The sequence below is a fragment of the Cheilinus undulatus genome, linkage group 2 (assembly GCF_018320785.1).
Source record: "Cheilinus undulatus linkage group 2, ASM1832078v1, whole genome shotgun sequence".
NCBI classification, from domain to species: Eukaryota; Metazoa; Chordata; class Actinopteri; order Labriformes; family Labridae; genus Cheilinus; species Cheilinus undulatus.
Genome location: NC_054866.1, coordinates 25,693,468 through 25,706,335, shown reverse-complemented (window position 1 = coordinate 25,706,335; position 12,868 = coordinate 25,693,468). Strand labels below are relative to the sequence as shown.

At 39.5% G+C, this 12,868-nt stretch overlaps 1 protein-coding gene across 2 annotated transcripts in view; it reads left to right on the top strand.

Annotated features, from left to right (window-relative positions):
- Window positions 1–12,222, top strand: part of cwf19l2 (CWF19 like cell cycle control factor 2) — a 31,532-nt gene extending 19,310 nt beyond the window's left edge. The window contains exons 12-19 of one of the 2 annotated variants that reach the window (XM_041811958.1): window positions 1,947–2,075; window positions 2,415–2,552; window positions 7,600–7,812; window positions 10,221–10,337; window positions 10,467–10,622; window positions 10,757–10,837; window positions 11,075–11,176; window positions 11,307–12,222. In XM_041811958.1, coding sequence (XP_041667892.1) covers window positions 1,947–2,075; window positions 2,415–2,552; window positions 7,600–7,812; window positions 10,221–10,337; window positions 10,467–10,622; window positions 10,757–10,837; window positions 11,075–11,176; window positions 11,307–11,447 — 1,077 coding nt within the window. In that variant the 3' untranslated portion in view covers window positions 11,448–12,222. Of the gene's footprint in view, window positions 1–1,946; window positions 2,076–2,414; window positions 2,553–7,599; window positions 7,813–10,220; window positions 10,338–10,466; window positions 10,627–10,756; window positions 10,838–11,074; window positions 11,177–11,306 lie in introns of those variants that run through there. The other variant, XM_041811950.1, reaches the window with a different exon arrangement.
- The last annotated feature ends 646 nt before the right edge of the window (window positions 12,223–12,868 follow it).

The window sequence follows — 12,868 nt, the reverse complement described above, 5'->3', positions numbered from 1 at the left end:
TTTTGATTCTGAAAATACTGAAAAATACAGGAGTAATTAGCTGGGACTTAGTTGCGGCAGCTGTTTTGTCTGAACTGGACAACATGTCTTTATTCAAACCACGCTGAAATCTTTCTGTGGCAGAAGGGATGTTTTTGCTTTACACCTGGTCTGTTTCGGTATGGGTTTTTGATCATTATGGTCGGCTTGTCTGGTATATCCAGGCAGAGCCTACTGCCGCGTTAGTTGTTTGCTTAAATGTTGCTGTAGAAACAATAGTTTACTCAGAACTGGACCACTTTTCTTGTTAGAATCAGAGCAGAGCGCCACACTGAAAGCTTGTCTTGGCAGAGATGTTTTGCACTTCTCCTGTTGTGATGTGTCCTTTTCCTGCACAAAAGAGCACAGAATAAAGGGAGGATATTTTCTCCTCATCATTCTGCTAGTAACAGTATCACTGTGGTTGACTCAATGTGTCTGTGTAGGGGCATGTGTTTCTGTTTAGCCAATCAGATGCGATAAAAGACATGCAGAAGGGGAGAGGGGATGATGTTGCTCAGGGCAGGATATCAATTCCGTAAGGACGGTACCAGGATGTGTAACATAGCTTTATATAAAACTTAATTTGAAATGTCATTTTTTCAGTTTTATGGTTTATTTATTGTCCACATGCTTCATATACAGTTTCACTTACTTGGTAAATATTTTGACAAAGCAGTGTTATTTATTTTATTAGCTTTTCCACATGTATGTCAAATATATCCTTGCAATGGAAATGAGTAGATCTGGCATGTCAGGTTAGCTGTTTCCTGCTGACAGGGCTTTATTTTTTTAAGCTTTTGGGATCCTTCAATTCTCAACAGGGACATTCTCATAATTCTCATAAGGGACAGCACAGTTACACACCCCAACAAAAATCACTCTGCCGACATTTTGTTTGCCAGAGGATTTCTTATCATTACCGCACGCTGAATTATAATAATGGAACAAGAAAGGACAACTTGATGTGACAATCACATACTCCTCCAACCGTTGTACAGGCTCTGTGCATGCGATGTCGGACTGATTTAACTCCTATAAAAATGGCAATATAACAGACTTTATTTAGGTTAATCATCATCTATTAACTCCTATGTTAATAATAGTTCTGAAAAAAATAATAATGGACTTATGACTCAAGCCAGACTTCTGATCACTTAGCTAAAGTTTACTGTATGATCTCATAAATACTACAGTGTTCACCAGCTGCTCTCATCATTATTTTTACTCTGCAGGAGGCTGTCATTCTTTTTGTAATAAGGTGAATAGTATATAAAGAGAACACTATTTCCTAGAAATCGCTGTTTAATTGCTCAGCCTTTGTGTGCTGATGATTCTTTACAGCAGCCGCACACAGACCTAAATAATAAAATAAAAAATAGCTCATAATAAAAAATTTTTCTTCAATCTAAAATTAGAGCCCCTGTTTATGAGTTGATGTCTTCAGTTTGTGCAACGTACTCATAGCTTAACACTTTGCATGCTGACCTGTACACATGCTGCAGCCTCTCAGTGCACTGTCAGCACGGAGACTGACGCGCTTTCACTAATCTACAGGGTCGAAGCCAGTTGTAGAGCTCACTGGCAACAAGATTTTTCATAGATTAAATCACCTCCTTGATAGTATATGTGTGCAAAATGGGAAAGGTCTGTCTGTCTGTCTTTGTGCGTGTGCTGGAACTCAGGCTCATCCTCATCATGCCGGTCTGTCAAAATGACAAACAGCCTTCAAAATTCTGTCATCCTTCAAAAACAATCAGCCAATTACGGAGAATATTTAGTTAATGCGACCTCTGGTGTAGCCAAAAATGTAAGCAAATACTTCCCTGTATTTGGGCCCCCTTTATCTTTATTGGTCATTTATGATGTTTTGCTTTCTTTTAAATACACAAATATTGTAAATTCTTATGATTGTTATGTTTCTTTAGGTCAAGAGTCATCCCAGTGAAGACCAGGAAGTCCTGCTGTTCAGAACGGACCAATCAGGTCGTGCCTGGCCAGTCAGTGCTCCATCTGGACCTCAGGAGCCCCATGGAGGACGACGGAAGAAGAAAGCGGTAAAGAGCGAGGCATGATGGGTGGTAGAGAAGTAGAAAAACAAATGCCAGAACAGCAGGGAGTGAAACTTTCTACAAAGGAATTTAAAAGCATTAAAATGGCTGTTAACGCACACATGGTTAACATAAATCTTAAGCCGAATGAAAGGCCACTAAATCCTGCATTTTGCAGAAAATGGCAGTGGCCCAAGCTTCAGCAATATCTATCTTGTTCATATATTTAATTGAGATTTAGGCTAATCTAAAAATACCTTTTACCTTTGTCCTGAATTTTCCTGTTCACCATCTTCTCTCCTTGCCCGCTTTTCTCACAAGCCCTCTCTATTTCTCTCTCCTCAGATTGAGACTCACGTTGATGGGGAGCGTGTGCGCTACTTCCAGGATGATGATAACGTGGGTCTGAAGGAGATGGTGAGGAGGGAGAAGATGAGCTCTGCACAGGATCAGAATTCCCTCTACTCCCGTATGGCTTCAAAGGTAAGAAAACTTGCAGAACCTTGCAACTGCCGGGCCCTGCTGAATAAGTCTTGGGTAAACACTAAATAAATAACAAGTCCATGTATTTGGGCTTAGATCAGATATTCTTTGTCTGGCACCACGAATGCAAGGTGTTTCACCATCCAGCAAACACTGAGAGGGTTCTATGTTGAGATTTCAATTATGAAAATAATCATGAAGTCTGGGACTTTATACAATACAAGTAACTAATGCAATGCACAGAGTTGTACTTATCTGCAGAATTGAAGCTGTTTAAATGTTTTATTCTTTTTTATCTTTCTCTTATTTTAACCTCAAAGCACATGTTAGGGTTTTCTCTAGAGGACTGTTGGTCTAGACCCAGTGTGTTTCATTGTTTTCAGAGAGGCAAAGATGCTACTTTCAAAACAAAACACATTTTATATATCTTATCCTCTAATGATTTGGACAACTGTGGCTCAGTAGGTAGTGTCAGCTATTCTGAAACTTGACCGTCATGGTATTGACCCACAGCCCCTGCCGTCACATGCTCAAGTGTCCTTGGCCAAGGTACTTAACCCCAAACTGCTCCCACTTCTGTGTCACTGGCGTGTGGATGTATATAGATGCATATTAATGGGATCAGTTAATACTGATGGCCTCTCTGTGTAGCAGCCTTCACCATCAATCTGTGAATGTGGATTGAATTGGTAAGCATGACCTGGGGTGTGAAAGCATCTTTAGTGGTCAAATGACTGGAAAAAGCTTGACTTCTATCGTCATCAGCAGCTGCAATTAATCTGCAACATAATACATGTATTTATTCATACTTACCACTAAAAACAACCTCGAAACATTCTGATAAAAAAAGGTGAAGGTTATGACAAAGTGTATGACAGTGGTTCTCAACTGGACCCCAGATGGAAATGTGATGAAACAAAGAGACCATGCAAAATAAAATATGTAGCATAAAAAACCTGGAAAGTAATGTAGAAGATTCCTTAAAGTTCTGGGGGAAATATCCCAGATAAAATCCCCAAAGCCTTGTCTAAAATTTCCCTAATGCTTCCTTTAAAAAAAAAATTACTGGAGAAGACTGCTGAAAGTGTCTGAGGGAAAAGTCCTGAAAGTCTCTTATTCCTTGTGAAAGTTTCTGTAAAAATTAGAGGAAAAGTACCAGTCAAGGTTACCAAAGGTTACTGGGGAGAACACCTAAACAAATCTTCCCAAAGAGTTATCTTAAACCTCCTTAACCCTCCTTTTGGGAAAATTACCTAAAGTTTGCTTAAAGAAAAGAAAAATAAAGAAAAGAAAAATAAAGAAAATCTCCTTTGAGTTTGGATAAATTCACAATAAAACTTCTCGAACAATTCCATGAAAAAAGATGCACAGCCATTTCCATCCCTTTTCAACCCTCAGACAAATTCATGACCCTTTAGACAAAGCAGCCACCTCACTGAAAACACCTCGCATCACACTTTTGGGTCCCGGCCTACTATTTGAGAACTACTGATGTATGAGGTAATGGTAAACTATTATTAGAACAATAATAATGATGATGGCGAAGATAATAGTAGTAATAATAATGCATTTTATTTTTGAGAACCTTTCATGACACTGGAGATCACCTTAAAAATGCAAGAATAAAAAACAGGGTCTATGGAAAAAATATATGATGAAAGGCAACAATGTTCAATAAAAGGCAACAATATACCGTACAAATGTAAAGGCAGAAATGTTTCACAATAAAAGCTAGAGAAGAAGCATGCTTACAATGAATGACACATTTTACAAAGGTAGGTTTTTAGGAGGGATTCAAAAGTACTGACAAAGTTTGTGTCATGTTAGAGAGAGTTCTAGAGACAGGGTACTGTATGGCTGCATGCCCTAGACCCTAAAAAGATAAAGTGGGCAGGAGGGGAGTGAGGAGCATGGAGAAAGAAGATTGGAGAGTATGGGTAGAATATGGAGAGCTTTGAATGTAAGAAGGAGAATCTTGTTGTCAGTTCAATATTTGACAGGCAGCCAGTGAAGCTGTTGAAGGACTGGGGTGATATGTTCAGTGGAGGAGTTCTGATGATGATCTGGGAGACTCTGGACCTGTTTAAGGTTACACAGAAGTGTGTGAGGAAAACCACAGAGGATTGATGATCAACACTGGAGACGCCTCAGGCATTAAGAATGGCGATGCTGTTTGGTATGAGAGGCACAGGCAATAGATATCACATAAGGGGAAATATGAAGACCACGCTGCATTATTGATGTGTAGCTTAAAGAACAGGGTGCCGTTGAGGAAGACAACCCAACTCTTGACTTGAGGGAGGAGAGGGCCTCTGAGGTTGTCAACAGCAATCTTGGTTTTATTGAGATAAAGTTTGAGAGAGTTAGTAACTTTATACCATACGGGATGAAATTATTAGTAGCAACGTCATGGTAGATTATAAAGCTTGCATTGATAATAGGATAAGTATCATGCTAAGTGTGATAGGACTAATAAGGCAGGCAAATTTATATATAGCACATCTGGACAAGGCAACTCAAGAGTGCTTCACACAAGACACCAAAACACAGTGACAAAGGGGAAAAGAAACACACTAGAAATATATATATTTTTAGAACTTTTTAAAACAGTCAGTAAAACCCACAAAGGATAAAAACAAAGCAATCAAAAGACAGAAAGATAGGAGAAAGATACCTAGTGAAAGCAGGGCTGAGACTGCCTTCTAGAAATCCCAATGTCTTCTACTCTGACATAAAAACACCGGACCTTGTTGGTATATATCACAACATGATGTCCATGGTAGATCTATATAATAAATATATATCTGTTGATACTGTTACCAAGATGACATATTGCACTAATAAAATACAATATTAGGTTAGGCTTTTATAATATCATAAACACTGTGGCACTGGCATAAAATCAAAGATAACAAAAAGACTTTATGCATCCACAACAGTGACCTCTGATTTGTATTTAACAAAGTTCGACAATCATCAAACATAACCACTTTTAAGTTAAAGCTTTTAAATTCAACCTTAAGTCTTGGCATTTAACTTTAGACTAAGTGTTTAAATACTTGATATATTATCAAAAACATAACTGTAATTTATTACATCCCTAACACAAACTTGTCACACTTTTACTCCCTAAACTTTGGGTTGGCTGGTTCAGTTTCACATCCTGTTTATTGTTTTTTAGCAAACCCATATTCATTAAGCAGTAGTGATAATGACTCTCTTACCCTATCTTTTATCTCTCCTCTCTCCTCTTTCATTAGCAGAGAGCAACAGAAAACAAATAGGTAGCAGGCTTCTCATTTCTGTCTGACAACAACAGTGGCACCAGATTAAATCAGCTGCATGTGAAAACTTGATTAAAAACAATGTGGGGTACAAGCAGGGCTCCACAGAGGCACGGATAATGTGGCTCCGCTAATACATACTGAAGGCTGCTTTGTTTGATTGATCAAATTTGTCAAAATGATACTCCATCCTCACTGCAGTAATATGAGCGGAGCTGAAGTTAGAGAGCAAACAAGGTGTTATGAATGTTTATGCTACTGTGTAGCTCTGTATCCTAACCCACTCCTTACCACTACCACTTACATGTCTCTCTCAGCATTTCTCTCTCTCTCCTCCTCTGGGTGTTTTAAACAGTTATAGAGCAGCAGACGGATGCTGACAGGTTGTGGTGCATGTGTCAGTCCATCAGCAGTTTCCCAGACTGCACTTTTCCACCAGTCAAGAGAGATTTCCCCTGTTCCTTCTCCTCCTTCTACTCTTTTTCTTTTGTTTGCTCTCATCTCTCTCTGGGTAATATGACAACAAGTTAGTGTGAACTACAACTGACTGGTGTGTGTGTTTTAAAAAAGGAAGTATTTATAAACAAAAGGGATGGAGGAGTTGCCATGGCAATCAAGAAACTGCAGTGGCTCCTTCCATGTTTTTCCTTTCCCTGAGTTTCTTGGCTTTCACTCGTTCACTCTCACTCATTCACTCATATAAGCGCACACACTGTTAGGAGCCCTCATGTATTCCTACCATGTGCATTAGTGCGAAAATACACACACATATACACACATTGTGCACCTACAAAGAGTGACACTAAAAATACATCTACAGTTACCATGGCAGGGCTTCTATTAATACCATTTTAATCCATTGGTCAGAGACGCAGTGCATTAAGTTAGTAGACTTGCATTGTCTGGAGATTTTGTGTAGTGTGTTTTTAATATTACATGAGTCGTGTGCCAGACATATGTTAATCCTTTCTGCTCTGCTGATCTCACAATCTATAATTTAAAGTGCATAAAAATGTGTTCACTTATCTTTAGATGTCTGTATGAACCTCTCTGTGATGGGATTTAAGTGTCTTTATGATTTTTTATGCGTCTCCTTTTGGACATGTCTATCATGAGCTGACACACGCTGAGCAGTCATTTGCACATACACACACGTACATTCCCTCCCACGCTGTCACTAAACTAATCCAATTTTCACTCTTTCTCTGTCTCACTCACACACTCACTCCTACACAGCGAGTCATGCACACACACTTCAGCGGTGCTCGCCTCTCACGCTCTCACATGCACACAGATACCAACCTGTTGCCCGGTTGCCATGGCGACAGGACTCAGACGTAGAAGCACCAGAGTTGATACTCGGCATCCTGCTTCGCACTGTTAGCACACAGCGACTAACTTACATACTGGGAAGTCCAGGCGCATCTCTCACACACACAACACGCTTAGAATGTGGCGTGGAAACGGCACAGACGGTGAAACTTCGTCAGCACCTACATTCACCAATAAGGGAAGCTACAGGCAAGTTTTGAAGCACAGTCAGTATCTCTACAGAAGATGGTGAAGGTTTTAATGCATCCCTATTCTTTAATGAATTAAAGCTATGTTTCAGCAAGTATGTTTTCTAGAATGATAAAACTCCTCCTAAACTCTGCTCACCATCACTCTCTTCTTTCTTCCCTCCCTACATATCCCACTGCTTCTTCTCCTCATCTCCTCTGTTGTCTCCATCGCTGCCATTTCCACTCCACTTGACTCTCCAGATGATGGGGAAGACAGACGGTGACAACTACACGCTGGATGACATGTTTGTGTCGAGTGCGGCGCAGCGGGAGGGCGAGGGGAGGGAGGAGGAGAGAATGAGGAACAGAGCCATCGGGGAGAGCAGGAAGCTGGCTGCCTCCATGGAGAAATGCCAGCACTGCTTCAGCAGCCAAGAGCTCCAGAAGCACCTCATAGTGGCAATAGGGAGCAAGGTAAGGGACTTCAGCCTGGTGCTCAGTCAGTAGTTTTGATTATGTGTTTATTGTCATGTCATTTATAAAGAAAAACTAAAAATTGCTTAGTGGTGGTGGTGGTGGTGGATTTTAAATCTTTATATTTGTAAAAAGAGGTTGTAGGCTAGTTTTTCTGCTTTTGTTTTTATATTTAGTTTTAAACACAAGTGAGAATCTGATGGAACTCCACCAGATGTAACGACAGTCTGCACAAAGGTTAGAATAGTGTTTTTTTTCTGCTGGTTTGTTGGTTTAGTTTAGTTTTTATTTTGCATAAATGCTTTGTTTTAGGTTAGTTTTTATTAGTCTAAGTGTTACTTCTAGTTTTTGGGAATAGGATACCTGTCAGAGGCGAGACCCAAAAGGGCTCTTAACTTTTCATTTTATTTAATCAGTTAGGTTTTTTATACAACTCAAGACCTAAAATTACCTTTGTGTGAAGTCTTTTCAATCAAATCAGGTGATTTTACTCTCTCCAGAAGTGGGTGTACATATTGGTCATTAAGTGCTGTCAAAGATGAAAACTAAGGGGATTTTGTTTCTAATTTTATTTGATCTTAGTTTTGTTAGAAATAAGTTAAGTTTTAGTCAGTTTTCGTTTCTTTGTATAGCTTAGCTTTTTAAAAATTTAGTTTAAGTTAACTACAATGGTTTTTACATTTTAGTTTTAGTTATTTAGTTTGCTTTAGTTAACTATATCAACCCTGGTTTGCATGCTTGTTTAACTTCTACCCTGTTGAGCCTTGATAGCGCTACTGTGTCCATATTAAGCAAGTCAACTATATGTGATTTGATGATGTTTGCATATAAATGATGACAGCAATTTCACATCAGTAAATTTCAGTCTGTCGGGTGCCACAAGGAGCAGTTCTTGGTCCACTGTTGTTTAGCCTGTACATGCTCCCACTTGGTTCAGTCATTCAGAAACGTAATGTCTCCTACCATTCATATGCCGATGGTACACAACTTTATGTCTCACTCTCCCCTGGCAATCTCAATCCCATAAATCACCTGGTCAAATGCATCGATGAAATACACCACTGGATAGTACAGAATTTTCTTCAGCTTAACACAGATAAAACAGAAATCCTGCTAGTTGGTCCACAAAAACAGAGACAAGAATTCGTTTTGATTTCGTCTTCATTTCCTTTTAAGTACAGTGAGCACATCAGAAATCTTGGCCTTATAATTGACTCAAACTTAAACTTTCAACAACATATAACTGCCATCACCAAAACAGCCTTCTACCATTTAAAAAATAATTCCAAACTTCGATCATTCATGTCTCAGTCTGATTCAGAAAAATTGGTCCATGCATTCATAAGCGACAGACCAATATAGAATTGACTTTAAAGTGCTACTTCTTGTTTATAAATCACTTAATGGTATGGCACCCCAGTACATTTCTGACATGCTCACTCACTATTACCCAACCAGGTCACTCAGATCTTCAGGCATGGGCCTTCTAAATGTGCCTAAAGTTAAATGCAAATCAGGTGAAGGTGCATTTAGCCACTATGGTGCTGTTCTGTGGAATAAGCTGCCAATTGACCTAAGGTCGATAGACACTTTAAGTTCTTTTAAGAGTGGTCTGAAAACACTGCTTTTCTCTTATGCCTTTGACTGTTAGACACAGTGTAATATATCAGTAGGTGTGTGTGTGTGTATGTGTGTATGTGGGGGGGGGGGGGGGTGCTGATTGCTTTTTCTGTTTGTTTTTAATCTTTTGTAAAGCACATTGAATTTGCACTTGTATGAAACGTGTGATACAAATAAAGTTGAATAGTCTGTGTTTGGGATAGACATCATCTTTAAAAGAAACATTTTTGGAGGGTGCTGTTTGTCATATTCATCATGGGCCAATCAGAGTGACAAGCCATATGGCCCAGTGGGCTTTTGCAGCCCAGGTAAATAAACTATATAACGTGAGCTCAACAAGCAGCTGCTGTCAATGCTTACTATCATTGGGTTGGAGCCTTTTGGTGAGTCAAACTAATGTCAAAGCCAGTAGAGAGATCTGCCAAGAAAAACATTCTGTGTTGTTCTTTTCTGTTCTTTTGACAAAGAAATGTTGTCCACTTCTGATAAAAGTGCTAGTTAGCATCCAAGCTAGTCGCTTCACTGACAGCCATTGTTTACCTGCTTGCAGTAAAACTAAACCACACCCATAGCTACCACCTTGTTCTCCTCAAATAAGGCTGATTGGTCCGTTAATTCTAAGACTTGCCAAAAACATTTTCATTTGGAGCTTTGCAAGATGGGTCAGTCTGATGATAGACCTGGAATCTTGCCCATCCATTAGCTTTGTTTGGGATATCAGTCAGAAAGATCAAAATGCATTTAAGTGAATGCATTTCTTCAAATGTATTTCTTAATTTTGTCTCCAGGTGTACCTGAGTCTGCCAGCAGGTGTGTCCATGACAGAGGGCCACTGTCTCATCTGTCCTCTGCAGCATCACTGTTCTGCCACCTTATTGGACGAGGATGTCTGGTCAGAAATGCAGGTTAGCCAATCAGTGCTTAAAGTATTGTGGTTCTAGATAACTCGAATGTTTCTGTTTGACAGCAGTGGTGAAGGTTCCCTCACAATCGTTACTTGAAACAGTTACCTCTGTGCTATGTTTTGTTCCCAGCTTTTCCGGCGTACATTGGTGCGCATGTTTGAGTCCCAGGAGCTGGACTGTGTGTTCATGGAAACATACATGAACCCACGCAGAAGACAACACATGGTGCTGGAGTGTATCCCACTACCCCGAGAACTGGGTGACATGGCACCCATATACTTCAAAGTCTGTGTGTTTATGGACTCTTCTAATTAACTTCACTTTGTTAAATTTAACCAAAAAAAAGCTATGGAGGGTTATTTTTATATTTAATGTATCAAAAAAGTGTGATGATCTCAAAAGTTTATCTATGCTTTCAGAAAGCTATCATGGAGTGTGATGAGGAATGGGCCATGAACAAAAAAGTTGTAGACCTCACATCGAAAGACATCCGCCAAGCTGTAAGCTCTTGTGGATCTTTTATCACCCCATTTGTCCTTTACTCCTTTCTGCCTCTTCTGTGATGCTTTTTTTGTTTTGTTTTTTCTTTTCCTTTTCTTGTTCTGTACCCCATTGTATTACTTTTTTTTGGTCTTTTTTTTAACCTTTGTAACTGCCTTTCTTTTATTCCTCCCATTCTAATTTTCTGTCCTGTCATCCTTGTGAACTGCTGTGATCATTTGTTAAATACATTTTAGGTTCCTCGAAGCCTGCCTTACTTTGCTGTAGACTTTGGACTCCAGGGAGGGTTTGCCCATGTAATTGAAAATGAGCAGAAGTTCCCCCATTACTTTGGCAAGGTCAGTGCTACTTCACCTTTCTATATGTCCCTCTCCTTTGAAGCTATGCTGTACATTTATGTCTTACAAATTAATGACATTTTATTTCAAGGCAATATTTCCATATGGTCAATCCCTCTGTCTCTCACAGGAAGTGGTTGGAGGCATGATGGACTTGGAGCCACGGCGGTGGAGAAAGTTTATCAGGGAGAACTTTGATGATCAGAGGAAAAAAGTCTTGAAGTTTGCACAGTGGTGGAAACCGTATGACTGCACCAAGACTGAGGGTTAATGCTCACAGAGGGGTACACTCTCTTTTAATAGAGCCAACACTTACCGCCCAAAAAAACACCACATTGAAACAAACTATAATTTTGAGAAATTTGCATAAAAACATTCAAATTCAGACCTCGACACAAACTTTTATAAGTAGTTGTAATGTGTAAGCTTTTTACTTGAATAAAATCTAAGTAATGAGCTGTGATTCATGTGTTTGGCTATTATAATGTTGCATGTAAGAAGATGTTTCTGATCCCTATTTTCTTGACTAAGATTTCCCTATTATTCCTTAATATTGAATATGTAATTAAAACCTTGAACAGAGAGCTGTGCATGGACAGGTTTTGAAGGGATTGTCATACACAACAAAACAGCTTTTATTCTCCTTGGCCTTCTTCGTAAGTTGTACACACATACAGCTAGATTTGTGGATAGAAGATCAAATATAAAGGCATTTTTAGAAGACCTGAAACTGAAGCTGTGTCAGTTCCATACCCCTTATTTTTCCAGTGTCTCCTATCCATATTGCTCTACCATGCTCTCTGACCCTGGGCTTTAATTTCATACTCGTGAACTCATGATCCTTTGCAGCTGTCAATTCATTTTAAAGGTTTTCGTGTCATCACAGCCACGTGTGCAGGGGGATACACAATACAGGACTGAACATAAGCTATTGAGTCATCTTGCCCCATGATTGCTTTTTCAGCTACAGTGGTGTGAAAAAGTATTTGCCCCCTTTCTTATTTCTGAGATTTTTGTTGATTTATCCCACTTAAATGTTTCGGATCATCAAACCAATTTATATATATTTTACAAAGACAACCTGAGTTAATGGAAAATGCAGTGTTTGAATGATTATCTAATTTTTTTAAGGGGGGAAAAAAAATCCAAACCTATCTGGCCCTGTGTGAAAAAGTAATTGCCCCCTGAACCTAATAACTTGTTGTGCCACCCTTGGCAGCAATAACTGAAATCAAGCTTTTGCGATAACGGTTGATGAGTGTTTCTCATCACTGTGAAGGAATTTTGGCCCACTTTTCTTCACAGAATTGCTTTAACCCAGCCATATTGGAGGGTTTTACAGCATGAACTGCCGTTTAAGATCATACCACAGCATCTCAGTTGGATTTAAGTCCGGACCCTGACTGGGCCACTCCAAAACCTTAATTTTGTTTTTCTTGAGTCATTCAGAGGTGGACTTGCTGGTGCATTTCGGGTCGTTGTCCTGCTGCATAACCCAAGAGCGCTTGAGCTTGAGGGCACATACTGATGGCCAGACGTTGGCCTTCAGGATTTTCTGGTAGACAGCAGATTTCATTTTTCCATCAATCACAGCAAGTGGTCCAGGTCCTGAAGCAGCAAAGCAGCCCCAGACCATCACACTGCCACCACCATGTTTGACTGTTGGCATGATGTTCTTTTTATCAAATGCTG